The sequence below is a fragment of the Mandrillus leucophaeus genome, unplaced genomic scaffold, assembly GCF_000951045.1.
Source record: "Mandrillus leucophaeus isolate KB7577 unplaced genomic scaffold, Mleu.le_1.0 Scaffold588, whole genome shotgun sequence".
In the NCBI taxonomy this organism is placed as follows: domain Eukaryota; kingdom Metazoa; phylum Chordata; class Mammalia; order Primates; family Cercopithecidae; genus Mandrillus; species Mandrillus leucophaeus.
The window spans coordinates 693016-709385 of record NW_012106341.1 but is presented as its reverse complement, the minus strand read 5'-3'; the positions used below and the strand labels follow the sequence as shown (position 1 = coordinate 709385).

Genomic DNA, 16370 nt, shown 5'->3' with positions numbered 1-16370 from the left:
GCTGAGCAAATACATGATAATGCTGTTTTTAGAGGTGGTTAGTTGAGTTGATTTTGTAAAATCCCAAGCATCATGTATTTTTTTTCTGGAAACAATTTGCTAATATTATTCGAGTCTACAATTGGGGGCATAAAGCTGACCTTTTCAAAGGAGTAAATTGTATGTAGTTACTGGTACCTGAGAGCTCTTCTGCAAAACAATAGCATTGTATTTCAAAAATTAATAAGTTCAACAAGGTTAGAACAGAAATGTGTCAGGATACTTCATATTCTACTTGTGTTCTAACCTCCACACTGTCAACATTCTCCAGGAGAGTGAGTTTTTGAGAAATTAGAATAGTATCATTGATTATGTGGCATCTTACCTCTCCCCACACGTACACCTAACTCCGTTTTACTAGGAAATTTTGAATCCAGTAGCACAGTTTAAACATTAATAATGCATATCTCAATTGTCACTAGAAAGCATATTAATCAAAAGATATATACAATAGAGTAAAGACAATGGAATGGATACAAATTTTCAGGCCATAAAAATCAGGTGTGCAAAAATATGTAACTTTATTTTGCCATTGCTGATTTTAAGTGTCCTATTGCAAACAATGCTTTTCAATTCAGGGTAAATGTAAGAGCTTTCTGAGGCAATTCGAGACAAATTAAGTCTGTTTATAGTTCTTCATCTTGTCAGAACAACATCTAAGCTCCAGAAATTTATAGTGTGATGGCATTGGGGAGGGACCCTGCACCTTGATGGACACCTTTCCTTGCTGGCATCCATGGGATGTCATGTCAGCCTGTCTGATTCTCGGCTGTAAAGGTTCCTTTACTTACAATCCCCAGTGCTGGCAACCACTGAAATGTCTCCATTCCCATCTGTGTCTTTCCTGGCCCTGAAAAAGTATCATATGGTAACCATAAAATGCTCTAGGTAAAATGCTCAAGACTAGCCTTGTGCTCACTTTCTTCACTTTTACCAAGATGCTTTCTACCCTAAGCTAGGCATCTCATACCCTACAGTATCACCAACATCATGGGAAACTGACGAGTAAGCTGTGTTGGGCACAAGCTGACCCTTGTGCCATTCTTCCAATAATATTCTCCAGGTGTCTACAGGTACTTCTAATATTTTGCATGGACAATGACTTAAAGGTCCTAACCTCAGTCCTTGTAGACTAGTATTCATTCTGCAATTCAGTTGGTTTGCCTTCTCTGTGTCATATTGATGGCAATGGATATGGTCTAATGTAGAAAATACAAATAGCTTGCTCTTTCAGGGTGATTTGTGGTATGAATATCCTCCAAACCTACCAAAAATGTGTGGTACTGTTTCTCAACCTGACGGAAACCAAATGTCTAAAGCCGGTTAGCTTAACTGAAGTGTCAGGGTTATGTGTCTAGATTGATGGATTTATTCCTTTGAAGAGCAGTTAATTTTGTTTGATTCCATGGCCTTAAGGGGTATTCCATGCAAAGCCATACTCAGTGAGATAGTTTGGATAGGGGGTTAAAACCTAGCTTGACTAAGGGGGAAGAATGTTTCTGAGTGCATGTCCATCTTTGAGAACAGAACGGTGGTGCTTCTATATGAAGGTCTGCATTTGGGACTCTGTATTGAAAGAATAGTCAGTATGTAAATTTATGTTAGCATTCATGTCCTTCATTTCCACAGATATGTTCAACTTTAAGCATATTCAATATATTAAAATCAAGGTTTACAAAATACGGAATATAATTTTCATGACCAGAAGTTTCTTTATAGATCAAAAGTTCCTTTAAAAGCCATAACTCCATATTACACAGTAGAATACATGGGCGCGCACACACACACATTTTACATATGTGCTATATATTGTTTCTGTGCTGTATATATTCATTTACATACAGATTATTCTAGACAGCGAGGTAAATTGTAACTATATTAAATACCTGAAGATTGCACGATCTGTGTTTTGAAATGCTTTAGTTAACAAACATTGTTGGAAATTAATTTATTGTTATGATTATACTAAATTCCTTAAATTTTTCATAGTTAAATGAAGGCATTTGTTTTTCAGGATCAAAAATACTCAGTTACACAGCTCTTTTCAATTATAGAAGTTAGAGTCATAAATACAAATTTAATTGATTTTACATAATCAAGGCTGATTCACTAATAAGACCAGTTGTCACTATTTGCTTATTAAATTTATCCTAATCACATTTGGTGAAAGTGAAATAATTCTTATATTTAACCAAGAACACTTTTTATCAATAAACAACAATTCAATTCTTTAAAGTTCATTCTTTTTTTGTTTCATCAGTACTGTTAAAATACATTTTCCTGTGTAAGGAATTGGTAGAAGATAAATCTGAAACATAAAGATGATGTTTCTGCTGCTGCATTCCTAGGTCACTAGAAACCCAACTGGAATCTCTCCAATGTCCTGAAAAATTCTATTGCTGCTTAGCAGCCTGAGTCAGGTAGGGTATGCTCTGAGAGATTGGCCAGTGTAGATAAACCATCCTTTCTTATTCCATCCCCACCCCACAAAATGAGACTGTGTAAGTCGCATAGCTTGAAATTTGACTCTATTTTCATTAAAGTTTTCTATACACATAAAAATCTTCTTCCCCTGTCTTAGGGTTCCCTTCCCACGATCTTTCCTTCCCCTTCTAGAAAGTAAGACAAATTCGAAACATTAACATGGGTTCTTGCCACCTCATCTGTACGTCATTTTGCCAGTACTGAGGCTCTTGGTTGGGAGCATTCTCTGGGATATCAGGGCAAAAGTGATTGTTAGGGATTGTATATACATATATCATTTTCTGAAATTACATCTGAAGTTATAAGCTCTGTGCTTGAGAGGATTTCAAGAATGAATCCAAAGAACAACTAAAGTCTATAGTTTCTTTTGTTTAATTTTATAAGATTTACATGATACAAAGAGAAGTCAACAAGGGGATAAAGGTAGCTGAAATACTACTGACCTACATAAAAATTTTGAGAGTACTAACTCATGAAACTGTATTGAATTTTAAAAATGAACCATTAAAAATGGGGCAATATGTACAAAGTTCACACTACTGATAGTGAAGCAAGTGTACAGAATCCAAAACTAAAAATTATTTATTTCTATCTTGATTTTACAGATAATACCTACCTAATTTAAAATAAAGCTGTGCTTTTCAATATGGATTCAGTTATATTTAGTTTTGGTGTTTCTTTAGCTAATTATGTAATAAAATTTGACCAAACCTTTACAATGCTTTTCTTGTTCTCCAATGCAACAGAACCTGAAAATTGTTTTAATAGAGGGTTTAAAAAATAGTCTATCCTTGTAAGTCTTCAAAAAGGATTGGAACTCTTGTCTTAGACCCAGTTAATTGATCTCCTTTATGAATTTATTATAGGAAGGGATGTCTAAAATTTACTGAGTACCTACAATATGCTAGAATTCCTGCTAGAGCTTTTATGCGTTTTTTTTTTTTCACTATTTACATGATGCTCTAGCTAGGAAAATTTTTCAAGATTTCTAGACTCATGCCCTCAGGTACTACACGTTTGTGAAACAAGTTGGCGGGACTGGCAAATCATCTGCTTCTTAGTTCCAATGGACTTTTTTGAGACGGGGTCTCACTCTGTTGCCCAAGCTGGAGTGCATTGGCGTCAACATGGCTCACTGCAGCCTGCACTCTCTGGACTCGAACAATCCACCTAACTCAGCCTCCTCAGTAACTGGGACTACAGACACATGTCAGCGTGCCTGGGTAATTTTGTATTTTTTGTAGAGACAGGGTTTCACCATGTTGCCCAAGGCTAGTCTCGAACTTCTGGTCTCAAGCCATCCATCCTCCTTATTCTTCCACACTGCTGGGATTACAGGCATGTGCCACCGCACCCAGCCTCCAGTGGACTTTTCTCATGCAAAAATGTGCTACTTGGGTTGCCAGATCTACCTATTTTTTCAAGAGAAATAAATTTATATGACATCTCCTATTTGCTTAGCAAGCTCAAGTTTTTTTTTAAATGCATGAATCAAATAAAATACTTCTATAAGCCAGATTTGATGGTCTGACTACTAGTTTAGGGTTTCTGATCTAATCTTATCTTCCTGAAAATGAGACCCAGATAGGTCATGTAGCTTGCCTAGAGGGAGCAGTTCACTTACAGCAGAGAGGACTAGTAACAGCTAGACTATGTTTCCATTTTTCTCCAGTCCATGGATTTGCAGGGCACAGGAGGACCATCACATGGTCACCAAGTGGAAAATTTGGGTAATAGAGAATGAGAAAGATTAAAAGTGGCAGAGGAAGAGCTGGATATACTGCAAAGCCTTTTAGCTCTAGCCACTGTGAAAACCATGCTAAACTCTGGCAACATTTTTCAAGTGTAACAGGGAAAGGAAGTGATAAGCTATCATTTGATAACACTTTTTATCATTGTGTTGAGTGGACTTTTCGTTCTACTTATTTTCATGATAAAAGAATAGAAAAACATACATTTTTAAAATTATAATGATGTAAAGTTATGTGGCTTAATGCATGCTTTATCCTTTAGGATAGTGAAAAACATCCTCTTGTAATAGGAGGCATTCCTAGATTATTAGTTTTTCCTTTCACCTCAATAATAAAGCATTAGATTTAGACCTCAATGGGATATATGCAATGCAAATAGTGTCCAGTACCTGGTGGTATTTTTAAGGGGTCAGTGATTGCATTAGATTGTGGCTAAGGTTACTTCTAATTCTGTGATAATCTGGGCCAATTCTGAAACGTATGAATATAAAAATCTACCCAAGTCACAGAGGGAGGTTTTACAATTTTTATCATAAATGGGAAAAGAGAATGCTTAGACCCAGGGTTAAGGTATCTGTGTGACACCAGGATCAGGGTGGGGGCGGTCAGGAAAAGAGAAGGTGGGACATATGCTAATCTCTCCATCCCCACAATACACGAGGGGTCTCCTGAGTATGCCAAAGTAGCTTTCAAGTGCTCTCAACAGGGTGAAAATTATAATCTTTTGGGAACATAAAAGAACACAAAATTAGTGAGAGAGACTGGAAATTCTATTATATCTACATTAGACCCCACTCCTTGACCTGCAACCGTTCTAGTTAGAGACATTCTCTGCCATACCACACAGAGCTGCTAAGACTCATGCAGTAAAGAAACAATTTTAGGCTCCTCGTCCATGTCTCTGGAGAAATCTTGCCCAATGAAATCATAAGCATAAAACAGAATGTTTAAAATCCGCATCCCAGAAATAAATATTGTAAAACATTGCTTATTATGAAAACACTAAACTTACAAATTTAAATGTAAATTTTAGCATTTATTGGGGAGCATACATTGTATTCCTCAAGTAAAGCATAATCCTTCACTTGTTATTCTTCACATTTTCTAGGAGATAGGCAAGTGACCAAGAAAATTAAGACAAAGAGAAGTTTAATAAGTTTCATGATGTAAATCTGTAATAACTCTCTGACCACTTCTACTTACATCAAAGTAATGCATTCAACAGCCTAATGATTAAAATATAGATATAGATTTTAAGCAGTAATGGAATTAATGTTAATAATAACATTTTTCATTTTGAAATTATTTGATTAGATTCATGAGTTTAATATTACATTAAAATTTATAGACATATTTGAAGTAGTAATTTGTAAGACTTTAATGATATAGATAGCTCCCTTTGCATACTCTATTTTGCCTCATGATCTTAAAATATAGATTATTTTAAAATATAGAATACCTTTCAAGAATCTCAAAAGCTTAAACATTGTTGGCATAAAATATTTTTTACGCTAATACGGGTTGCTTTTTATATTATTTCATTGATGCTAATCTCACCTCAATATTAGGCAGTAAACTTGATAATTAGTTCAGGTCTTATACCCTATCTTGGAGTATTTCTTCTTGGGTAATGTCATGTAACACAAATAGTTGTCATCCGCTAAAGGATATCCCAATAATCTGGACCGAAAATCTGGGTATGAAAGCTTTTATCCACACAGAACTTTTCCTTTTCCTTTTGTTTTAGAATCTTCTTGAGTAGTTCCCAGTAAAAATGAATGCATATTTCTCTTTCTGCTATTAGAGATGTGAAGTCATGACACAAAAAATATTTTCTAACATACAGTTTCAATCCATACATTCTGTTGATAGTTCCATTTCACTAAATATTCTTCTCTAACATTATTTTTAATGACTGCAAAGTATTTTATTATGTGAGTGGACTGTGGTTTATTTAACCTGTCTGCTCTTGTTGAATTTTTCTCTTTTTTAAAATAGACAGTAATGCTTTAACTATCTATGTAGCCAAAATTTTGCATACATTCGTAATCATCTCATCAGGGTAAATTTCTAAAAGTATCATCATTATGTTTAAAAGAATATAAAATCTTGATATTGTCTTATAGAAAGGCATGTTACATGACCAAATACTTTATATGTAGATTATCAATGTCCCTAATCCCCCAACAACAATTTATTTTTATTAGTAGTAGTACATCTTTGTCAACATAGTAAGGAAGTGTTTTAATATCCCATTATTATAATATGCAATTATTTGATGACCACTGAGGCTGAATAATATTTTATGCTTTCCTAGTTTTTAAAATAGGAGACATGGGAGGGGCACTTTTCTAAAAGGTCTATGAGTAACCGTGCAGAGAGTACCTTAATTTCATTAGCTTGAATGTGCGCATACCCCTCACTTCAGCTGTACATTAATGACATGAACGTTGTAGAAACTTAATATTTACTTGATGTAATAAAAGGACGAGGCCAATCAAAACTCTGATCAAATTTCATTTTAAAATAAAAAAATTAAGTTAGTGAAAAACTGTGAAACTAATTGTTACACATAAATGCAACTAGCTTACGTGATTTCATGTTCTCTGCAAGACATTGTGAAATATAAATCTTATTGAAAGTGCACATTTCCTTTGATGAAATGTACACTTTGAATATATTTGATCTTTTCAGCTTTTGCGCATTTACATTCCTTTTAAAAAGTACTTCAATTCAAAATGTGACTTGAATTTAAAATATTTTTATCTATGCGTGATTTTGAAACACATATTAAATGATCATTTATGTGATATATGAGATGTTTCTTGAACTGGGTCTGTTAAAAGCCTTAAAATGTTATTGGCAGGAAATTGACCATATTAAGATAGAGTTACCCATTGCTGCATGACTAATTACCCCAATGTCTAGCATCTTAAAACAACAAACGTTTGTTATCTCACATATTTTCTGAGGGTGAGGAAACCAGAAGCACCTTAGCTGTGTGGTTCTGACTCAGGGTCTCTCACGAATTTGCAGTCAAGCTGTTGACCAGAGCCACAGTCTCTGAAGACTTGACTGAAGTATCTGCTTTGAAGCTCACTAATGTGACTGTTAGCTGACCTTCCTTCTTCACCACATGAGTCTCTCCTTAGGCTCCTCAGGACAGACCAGACTTCTAGAGTGATCCATGAAAGAGATTTGAGAGGAAAAAATAGAAAGAGGAAGGAAGGAGGGGAGAAGGAGAAGGAGAGAAAGAGGGAGAGCCTGTAAGTCTGTTTTGTAACATAATCTCAAAAGTGATGCACCATCAGTTTTACCATAAACTATTGACCTCATAGATGAATCCTATCACAGTGTGGAAAGGAAGTGCATAGGGTATATATACCAGGAGAGGCAGAGGTTTATTTAGAGTAAATAGTATTACTGTAAGTGAAAATTTACCATAATCAAGTAGCTTGAAATAAATGATGTCTGTATTAAGTATATCAAAACCTGTCCATTTATTTTAACTGTCAGTAGCTCTGTTTTAGCACTCTGAATTCTATAATCATCAAATGGCTAAACCCAAATGTAGTTTCAAAAAGTTCTCTAATTCTTTATTTTTTAAAGAAAATGCCTCACATCTTCAGTGTTTTTATGGGATTTAAATAAAACTCCTTTCTTAATTTTAAATGCAATTTTTAAAAAACTGATGTTATCATTTTAAAGAAATACGTAAGCATTTTCTTATGTACTAATCCTCTTTCCTCTAAGTACTTGTGTAGTTCTCACACTGCTATAAAGATACTACCTGAGACTGGATAATTTATTTTAAAAAAGAGGTTTAATTGACTCATTTCCACGTGGCTGCGAAGGCCTCAGAAAACTTGCAATCATAGCAAAAGAATACGGGGAAGTGAGGCACATCTTCTCATGGTGGCAGGAGAGAGAGCGAGCAAGCGAAGGGAAAGTGCCACACTCATAAACCATTGAGGGAAACCAACCCCATAATCCTGTCACTTCCCACCAGGTCCCCTCCCTCTACACATGGGGATTACCATTCAAACTTACACGTGGGTGGGGACACAGAGGCAAACCCTATCAAAACCTATCTTTAACAACAATAATAATTTAATAATAAACTTTATTCCTTAATAAGAAAATTTTTTATTCCTCTGTAGTTTTTATTTTTGTAAAGTTTCAACATGGCTCCCCCCACCCCCCCAAGAGTTTATTAAAAATGAGAATTACTTCAGTAGTCACTTCCCATCACTTGGAACCCGAGTGAGACTGATGTCATGTCGTGGAGTGCAATGGAATCTGTAAAGACTTTAATATAGCCTATTTTGTTGTAGAATTTCTTTTCATCTTCCTAAAACAACATAGACATAACTGATTGTATAACGTTATCTTCTTGTTCTAGGTCACCTAAAAACCCAGAACAGAAGATCATTAAGAGAGTGATTGCTCTTGAAGGCGATATTGTCAGGTAAGTATTTACTGTTGTTTCTGAGTTCAAATTTTAAATATCTAGAATTCTGTTATCTACATGACTTGGGAAATACATCTCAAGTCAAAGAGGACCAAAGTTTTGGAGACATTCCAAATGAACTGGTACATCTTTAGTGAGCATCATTAACCTTTCAGCTTGTAAGGAATACATAAACTTACTGATCATATTGTTATTCTGTAATTGTGAAGTATAGGATAAATATTAATTTGAATTAACAGTGTATTCTAAAATGATCATTAAATCATTATTGATCAGATATTAAAAGTAGCATTACTATTTTAAGATTATGATGTTAAGGTTCATTTAAAAAAATTCAAGAACATTTAATTATTTTAGAAGCAAATGCAGAAACTAAGAGGACTCTTTTGTACTCATAGAGATGGGAGAAAACTGAAAAGGATATGAAACAGAAACTTCTGAATCAGTGACAAGAATGAAAGCTTTAGATGATAAGATTGTAACAATCAGGTGTACTAAAGCCACCTTTAGTATTGTTGTATTTATTGTACTTGCTGATAAATCAAGAAAAATTGTTGACATTCAGCAAGTAAATACTGTGTGGCATGATATGTCTCATTATGATCGTTTTCTTTAAACAAGTTGTAGCCAGGCCTATACAATGTGGTAACCAAAATGCTTTGAGTACTACATTCAGGAAGTTTTCTGACCCTGTTTTCTTAGAAAAACTTGATCCTAAAGTATTTGTATTAATAATAGTATGTATTAATTAATCTCACTAAAATGGACCTCAATCAGTTTTAGAGCAGATTTTAGGCCAGCACTTCTCACAGCATGGCCAGAGGATCCCAGGGGATCCCCAAGACCCTTTGGGGGTCTATGAGATTAAAACTACTTTCCTAATAATACTAAGGTGTTACTTGCCTTTTTTCACTCTCATTCTCTTGTGAGTGTACAGTGGAGTTTTCCAGATGCATAATATTGGAATTGATTGAATGCAGGAGCAAATATGAGAATTCAGCTTTTTTCTATTAAGCCAGAAACTAAAAATATTTTCAAAAATATTTTAAAAAATCATTATTTTTACTATTTATTGTTTGCTTTTGGAAAAGAACTATAATTTTTATTTAAATTCTATTCTTTTTGTTAACCTAAGGGTTTATTATTGGTATTTTAAATTGAATCAATAAATGAAATTTTAAAACAATTTTCTATTTTAATTTCTAATGTGGTAATTACTGGTAAATAGTAGTCACATAAATAAAAGTTTTTTGAGATTCTCAATTATTTTCTAAAATGTGAAGGAGTCCTGATACCAAACAATTTGAGAACTTATTGATGCAGAAATTCATAGCAACAATTTCCGCATCAGGACTGAGTGCTCATTAATAGCCTACATGATATCAATTAAGCTCTTTTAAAAATTTGTTGGGGTATAATTTATTTACCATACAATTCACCCATTTAAAATATACAGTTGAATGAGTTTTAGTATAAATTTATACAATTGTGCAACCCCCACAACAATCTAGTTTTTGAACACTTCTCTTACCTGTTACCCTCAAAAGTTCTCTCTTGTCCATTTGCACTAAACTCCTGCTTTAACTCTCAACCCCAGACAGCCACAGGTCTGATTTCAATCTCTAGAGTTTAGCCTTCTCCAGAAATTTTATTTAAATGGAATTATACAATATACAGTCTTTGGTGTCTGTGTTTTTTTGCTGTTGTTGCTAACAATGTTTTTTAGGTTTCTCTATATTGTGCATGTTATTAGAGTTTATTTTTATTCCTGAGTAGAATCTATTTTATAGATTTACCACATTTTGTTTATCCAGTCACAACTTGATGCATATTAGGATTGTTTCCAGTGTAGGGATATTATGAGTAATTCTATAGGTATTGATATAACATCTGGTTATACCAGATGTTATACATATTGTATGAACATCTGGGTCTTTCAGTGGAAATATTTTCTCATTTCTACCGAGTATACAGTTGGCCCTCTGTATCCATGGGTTCTGCATCCCTGGTTTCAACCAACTGAAGATGGAAAATATCCAGAGAGAGAGAGAAAACAAAGGATCGTTGTGTCTGTGCTGGAAAAAAAAAAAAATACAGACTTTCTTATCATTGTTCCCTAAACAATGTGGTAAAACAAATATATAGTATTTATATTGTATTAGGAATAAGTAACCTACAGATAATTTAAAGGATATGGGAGCTGTGCATAGTTATATGCAAATACTACATCATTTTATGTAAGAAACTTGAGCATCTGTGGATTTTGGTATCTGTGGGGGGATTTTGGTATCTATATTTGTGGGAACGAATCTCTCACAAATACAGAGGGACAACTGTATCTGTGGGATGCTGAGTGTTATGGTAGGTTCATGTTTAACATTTTAAGAAACTGCCAAACTATTTTAGAAAGTGACTGTATCATTTCATGTTCTGCCAGCAATGCATAAGGAATTTAGTTTTTTTACATCCTTGCCAGCACTTGGTATTGTGAATATTTTTTATTATAGACATTCTAGTGGGTGAGAAATAGAATCTCATTGTGATTTTGAATTGCATTTCTCTGAAGGCTAGTGATATTGAGTATCTGTTCATGTGCATACTTTCCATTCATGTCTCTTTTTGGGTGAAATAACTATTCAGATTATTTGCACATTTTGTATTGGGTTGTTCATATTTTGAGTTATAAAAGGTTATTTGATTTTGATTATTTTAATGGAGTGAGCATTTGGGGGAGGATATATAATGCTATGATTTAGTCAGGTCTAAGTCTATTAGTATAAAATAACTTAGTTATCATTTCTTATAGAATGTATGTTCTAAACTAGACGAAGTTGGTGACTTTTTTTTTTTTTTTTTTCTCCAAGAGCCTATCCAGCCTTTTGCTTTGTGGCAGAAACTGGGAAGAGCAGTACATTTAGAAAGCCATTTGATATACATCACAAATATCCAAAATACACTTTTAGAATTTGAAAAACAGTGTATAGATATGATGCAAATCCCATTCAAAGAATGTCAGCAACCCTTGAAAACATTATCCTAAGCGAAGGAAGCTAGTCACAGAAGACCACACATGTATGATTCCATTTATATGAAAGGTCCAGAATAGGCAGATTCCTAGAAACAGAAATAGATTCGTGATTCTCAGAGGCATGGAAGAGGGGGAGTGAGAGTTACTGCGAATGAGTATAAGGTTTTTATTGTTTTGGGGGAGTATGAAAATGTCCTAAAATTAGATTGTGGTGATGATTACACAACTCTGTGAATATACTCTACTAAAAACATTGAGTTGTACATTTTAAATGGATAAATTCTATGTTATATGAATTGTATCTTAATAAAGCTATTTTTAAAACCCAAAAGAATGTGGCACCAAAGCAGGCAAAAATTTCATCTACATAAAGCAATCTAGCAGGATTAGGAATACCAAGGGATCCATTTTATATTATAATCCAAAGACAACACAGCTTTTAACTCAGATGGGTCATTATTGGTCACTAGCTGAACAGTCAACAATGTGAAACTGCAAAGCTTGATCAGACATAAAAAGCTTTGTGTAATCAGAAATCCTACAACAGACCTTTCTGAGGAAAAAGTACAAGTTGCTTTCCTCAACACATGTAAATATTGGGTTTACAGCAGAACCAGAGCCAGAGCAAGGGTTAATGATGCAAGGCTGAAAGTCGAGGGAACAGGAGTTGGATAATGTGAAAGATCTACACACTCTCTTTCCACTGCTGCAGTCCACGTGCAAACTCTGCGAATTGACACCAGGGTCATGTGGCTCTCTCTGTCCCCCTTTGGTACACCTCTATCATGGAATAATGAAAAACATAAATAAAGGACCTTCCAACCGTGTGGGCTCTAAAACTATTTGATAATTGATTCAAAAAATAATCATTTTTCAGTGTTTGATGTTTTTAAAGAAAATTAAAAACTTCTTTCCCTTTGAAACTTTGGCACCTGAAGATCCTTGGCTTCCTGGATTTTATATTAATAATTGAATACATATATTCCTATAATGATTTTCTAACAGTGTCAAATGCTAAGGGGTATTTAGGGAATAGAATAATATTTACTGATGCGTGTACTTCTTTTCTCTGTGACTCATTTTTTTAAAATGCCAGAGTACATTTAAAAATTATAAAAATATGCTGTTGACTACTAAAAACCATTAGTCTACTGGTCCCCTGACTTGTGACAGGCAAGGTGCTCTGGTCTGTGATGTGGATTTTTTAGTCTCATCTTTCCTCTGGATATTACTGGATTACCTAGTTGGTGAGCTAAACTAAAATATTTTCTTGGAAAGAATTTGATATTTCATAAAATGATCAAGGAAACAGTCTTATTTTTTAGGACTTATTTATACTTACTGTAGGTTTCAGTAGTATTTGAGGTTAGACCCATTGAAGGATTAATCGAAGGAGTAATAGAATCTTCCATTTAATATTCTGGTAGTTACACTCCTTTAGGTAGCAAAAGTAGCTATGTAGTGAAATATAGCTTAAAGAGCACTTAAGGGTATCTGGGGAAGTAGGGCAGTAGGAGCCAAGGCTCAGCCTATCTTTACTGCAGCATGGGAAAGACAGTGTTGCAGGACTTCCATTTTCTGTCACTTTCATCCCCCTTTGCACATTGCCTTTGCCTGTCTGTGTTTTGGCTGGCTTTTGCTCCACCACCAATTGCTGACTTCTTGGATGTGCCTCATCTCTAAATTATCTGAGAGAAGTCTGAGTGTCGCCCTTTGAGATTTAGATCTGGGACCTGTCCACCTGACAGACGGCTGGTCAACCAGTTGATCGACTGCCTTTGGGGTAGGCATCCTTCCCTGGTCCTGTCAGCTGTGTCTAGGTAGAGCAGTCATCTGCTGCACACCTTGTACTTATAAGGAACCTGTTGGTAAGGGCTTGTTGGTATGACAGATAAGATGAGACATCCCAGAACGGGGCATTACAATTAGCAGTCACTTTGCTCAGCGTTACCTTTTAAAACGTTTCAATAAAACTGTAATATGCTCTCCCTAGAGTTACTTTGACATTACCGTCTGGGGAAAATCAACTTCTTCTAAAGATTTGTTTTAAATTACGGAAATAACACAAGCTTATAAAACTCAAAATGCTTTAATGAACATCCTTGCATACATACCTTTGTACACTTGTGTATTTATTTTTGTAGAATAGATACCTAAAAATGGAAATATTGGGTCAAGTTTGTTGTTGTTGTTGTTTTTGTGGTTGTTATTTTTAGTTCCAGTATATGCTGCCAGATTTTCCTCTCAAGTGGTTTGTGTACATTTATACTCTCATCAACACAGCATGAAAAACCGTTTTAGAGAAAATTAGTTTAAAGGTCATGTGCAATGGGGAAATTTTGGACTTCAGATTTACAGGGTAAAACATTTAACACAAATTTTGAAATTACTTTTGGGTGATCAGTTTAAATTTCATTTAATCAGTTCACTGACCATAGACCTTAGTGCCATTCATTTAATAAGCACGTGGTCTAGATACTGGAAAGACATAAATGAACACAAGAGACAGTGTCCCTGCCCTCATGATGCTTACATTCTAGTGGTTAGAAGCAGACAGTAAACAAATATATAAGACATAATGCAATGTCATGGGTAAGACGTGCTATGAAGAAAAATAAAGTAGAAAAGGGCTTAGAGAGAGATAGTAAAGATCTGGGACTGTAAGATGTTCACTGAAAACTTCCGTAACAAAAAGATGTTTGAAGAGACTCATAAATTAAGGACGACAGGGAAAGAGTCATACTAATGTCTGAGGAAGGGAGAGTTCAAACCAAAGGAATAACAAATGCAAACCTAAGATGGATATGTGAGTTCAAGGAAGTACAAGAAGCCAGCGTGGTTGGGACTTTACTGAAGGAGGGAAACTGAAGTAAGATTAGATCTGAGAGGTTTTCAGAGCCTTGTGGGTCCTAGAAAGGACTTTGGATTCATTTTAGAAGGATGGTGAGCCATGGAGCAGTATGATCTGATTGGCATTTTTAAAGAATCACTCTTTCTACTGCTTGGAGAATAGACTAAAGGGGGATAATCTGACTCAAACCACTGGTCAAAGTGTTTTTCTCTTGAGAAAATAATATCTAGCTTCTTGTAGAAAGAGTTGTATCCTTGTTTATGACATGCATGATACTTTTATTTGTTATTTTAAATGACTCAGATAAAAGTAGTTATGTTATTTATAGTCACAGTCATTATGATTATATAGACAAGGCAAAAAGTAGCCTGGAAGTACTTTTTCAGAGAATTCAGCTGAATTTACAAATAAATGTTGTAAAAATTTACATTCGGGGGCAGGGGGAGGGTGAACTTTGTACCTTGATGTCAGCGTTGATTAAAATCACAAGGCAATTGCTTGATTCTCTGGATCTCTTAGCTAGGAATGCAGTCATTTTCATAACGTTGACCCAAATGGATATACTTATCTATAACATCCAACAGTAAAAATAAGCTGATTCTACTAATACTTAGACCCATTAGTTCCACCGAAATACTGTTTTTAGTTAATTGCTTTTTCTTATTAATTTGTTATGACTCAAATAGAAGCATTGTTTTAGAAAAGCATGAAATGAACGCAAAGCACTAGACTCCAGCAAGTCAATGTGAGGCGGCCACAATGGCAATTGTTAAGGCATCAGTGTTTTTATTGGGACACTTGTATTTCTGTTTCATGGATCTTCTCTGCCCAGTCAGAAATGAAGTCCAGCATCATTTTTCTTCTCTCTTGGTGAAATACCACTTTATAGAATTTTGGAATCTCGGGCTTCATGTGGTTAGCAACCTCAATGAAGTAAGGGAATGGACTCTTTTTAGTCCCTAGTGAAGAAGATGACCATATAACTTATCATCTAAACTAGGACACTTTGAGAGTGAAAAAAGATGAATTCATTATTACATGAGGGAGTTAACGTAAACTGGGACTGCCAAGACAAACTGAGACAAATGGTTACCCTGCTAAAGAAATGTAATCTGCTTTATAAATCACTTCACATAATTGGATTTTGTTTAGTTCATGGGCCTGATGGTTTAGGAAAATTCCAAGAAGTGTTCATAGAAAACAGAATCACTTCTTGGCTCCAGGGAGGAATCAGGCAGGGCAGGATCAATGCTGTTGTCAAGAAGTGTGTCCTGCTCATGACACAGTCATTTTGTGCTGGTGAGTTCAGCACAAGGCTTTCTTTAACTAGTATTGATATTGCAGAGTAATCTGAGATAGAGAATCATGAGTCTTCTCTCACTGCAAAATATTTAAATGATAATTTGTCTTTGAGTCTAAAGACTGTATTGTAAAATGTCAAAACACCCTAATTTATTGAAAACAACTTTCTGGTATTAGCAAAAAAATCCATTTGTCACTAGAAATTAAACATTTCAAAGCCTGTTGATTTTAAATGTACTATTGAAGATGTGGAAATCAATATTAGCCTATCATAGCTGGTTGAATCATATTGGGTTCCAGCAAACGATGAATCTTTATAAGAAGAAAAACAGAACTAAATTGAGTTTACCCCAGTAAAACTACAAATGATGCTTGTTTAATAACTTCTTTTTTTTAATGATTGGTGCAGTAGCTCTGAATAATGGAAGCCAATATATCCGTATG

General features: G+C 34.7%; 1 protein-coding gene across 3 annotated transcripts in view; it reads left to right on the top strand.

Moving 5' to 3' along the window:
- The window catches only part of IMMP2L (IMP2 inner mitochondrial membrane peptidase-like (S. cerevisiae)), a 924235-nt gene that overhangs the window by 602305 nt on the left and 305560 nt on the right, over positions 1–16370 (top strand). For all 3 annotated transcript variants that reach the window (XM_011999199.1, XM_011999200.1, XM_011999201.1), the window contains one exon: positions 8677–8742. In XM_011999199.1, the coding sequence (XP_011854589.1) occupies positions 8677–8742 (66 nt within the window). The remainder of the gene's footprint in view (positions 1–8676; positions 8743–16370) is intronic.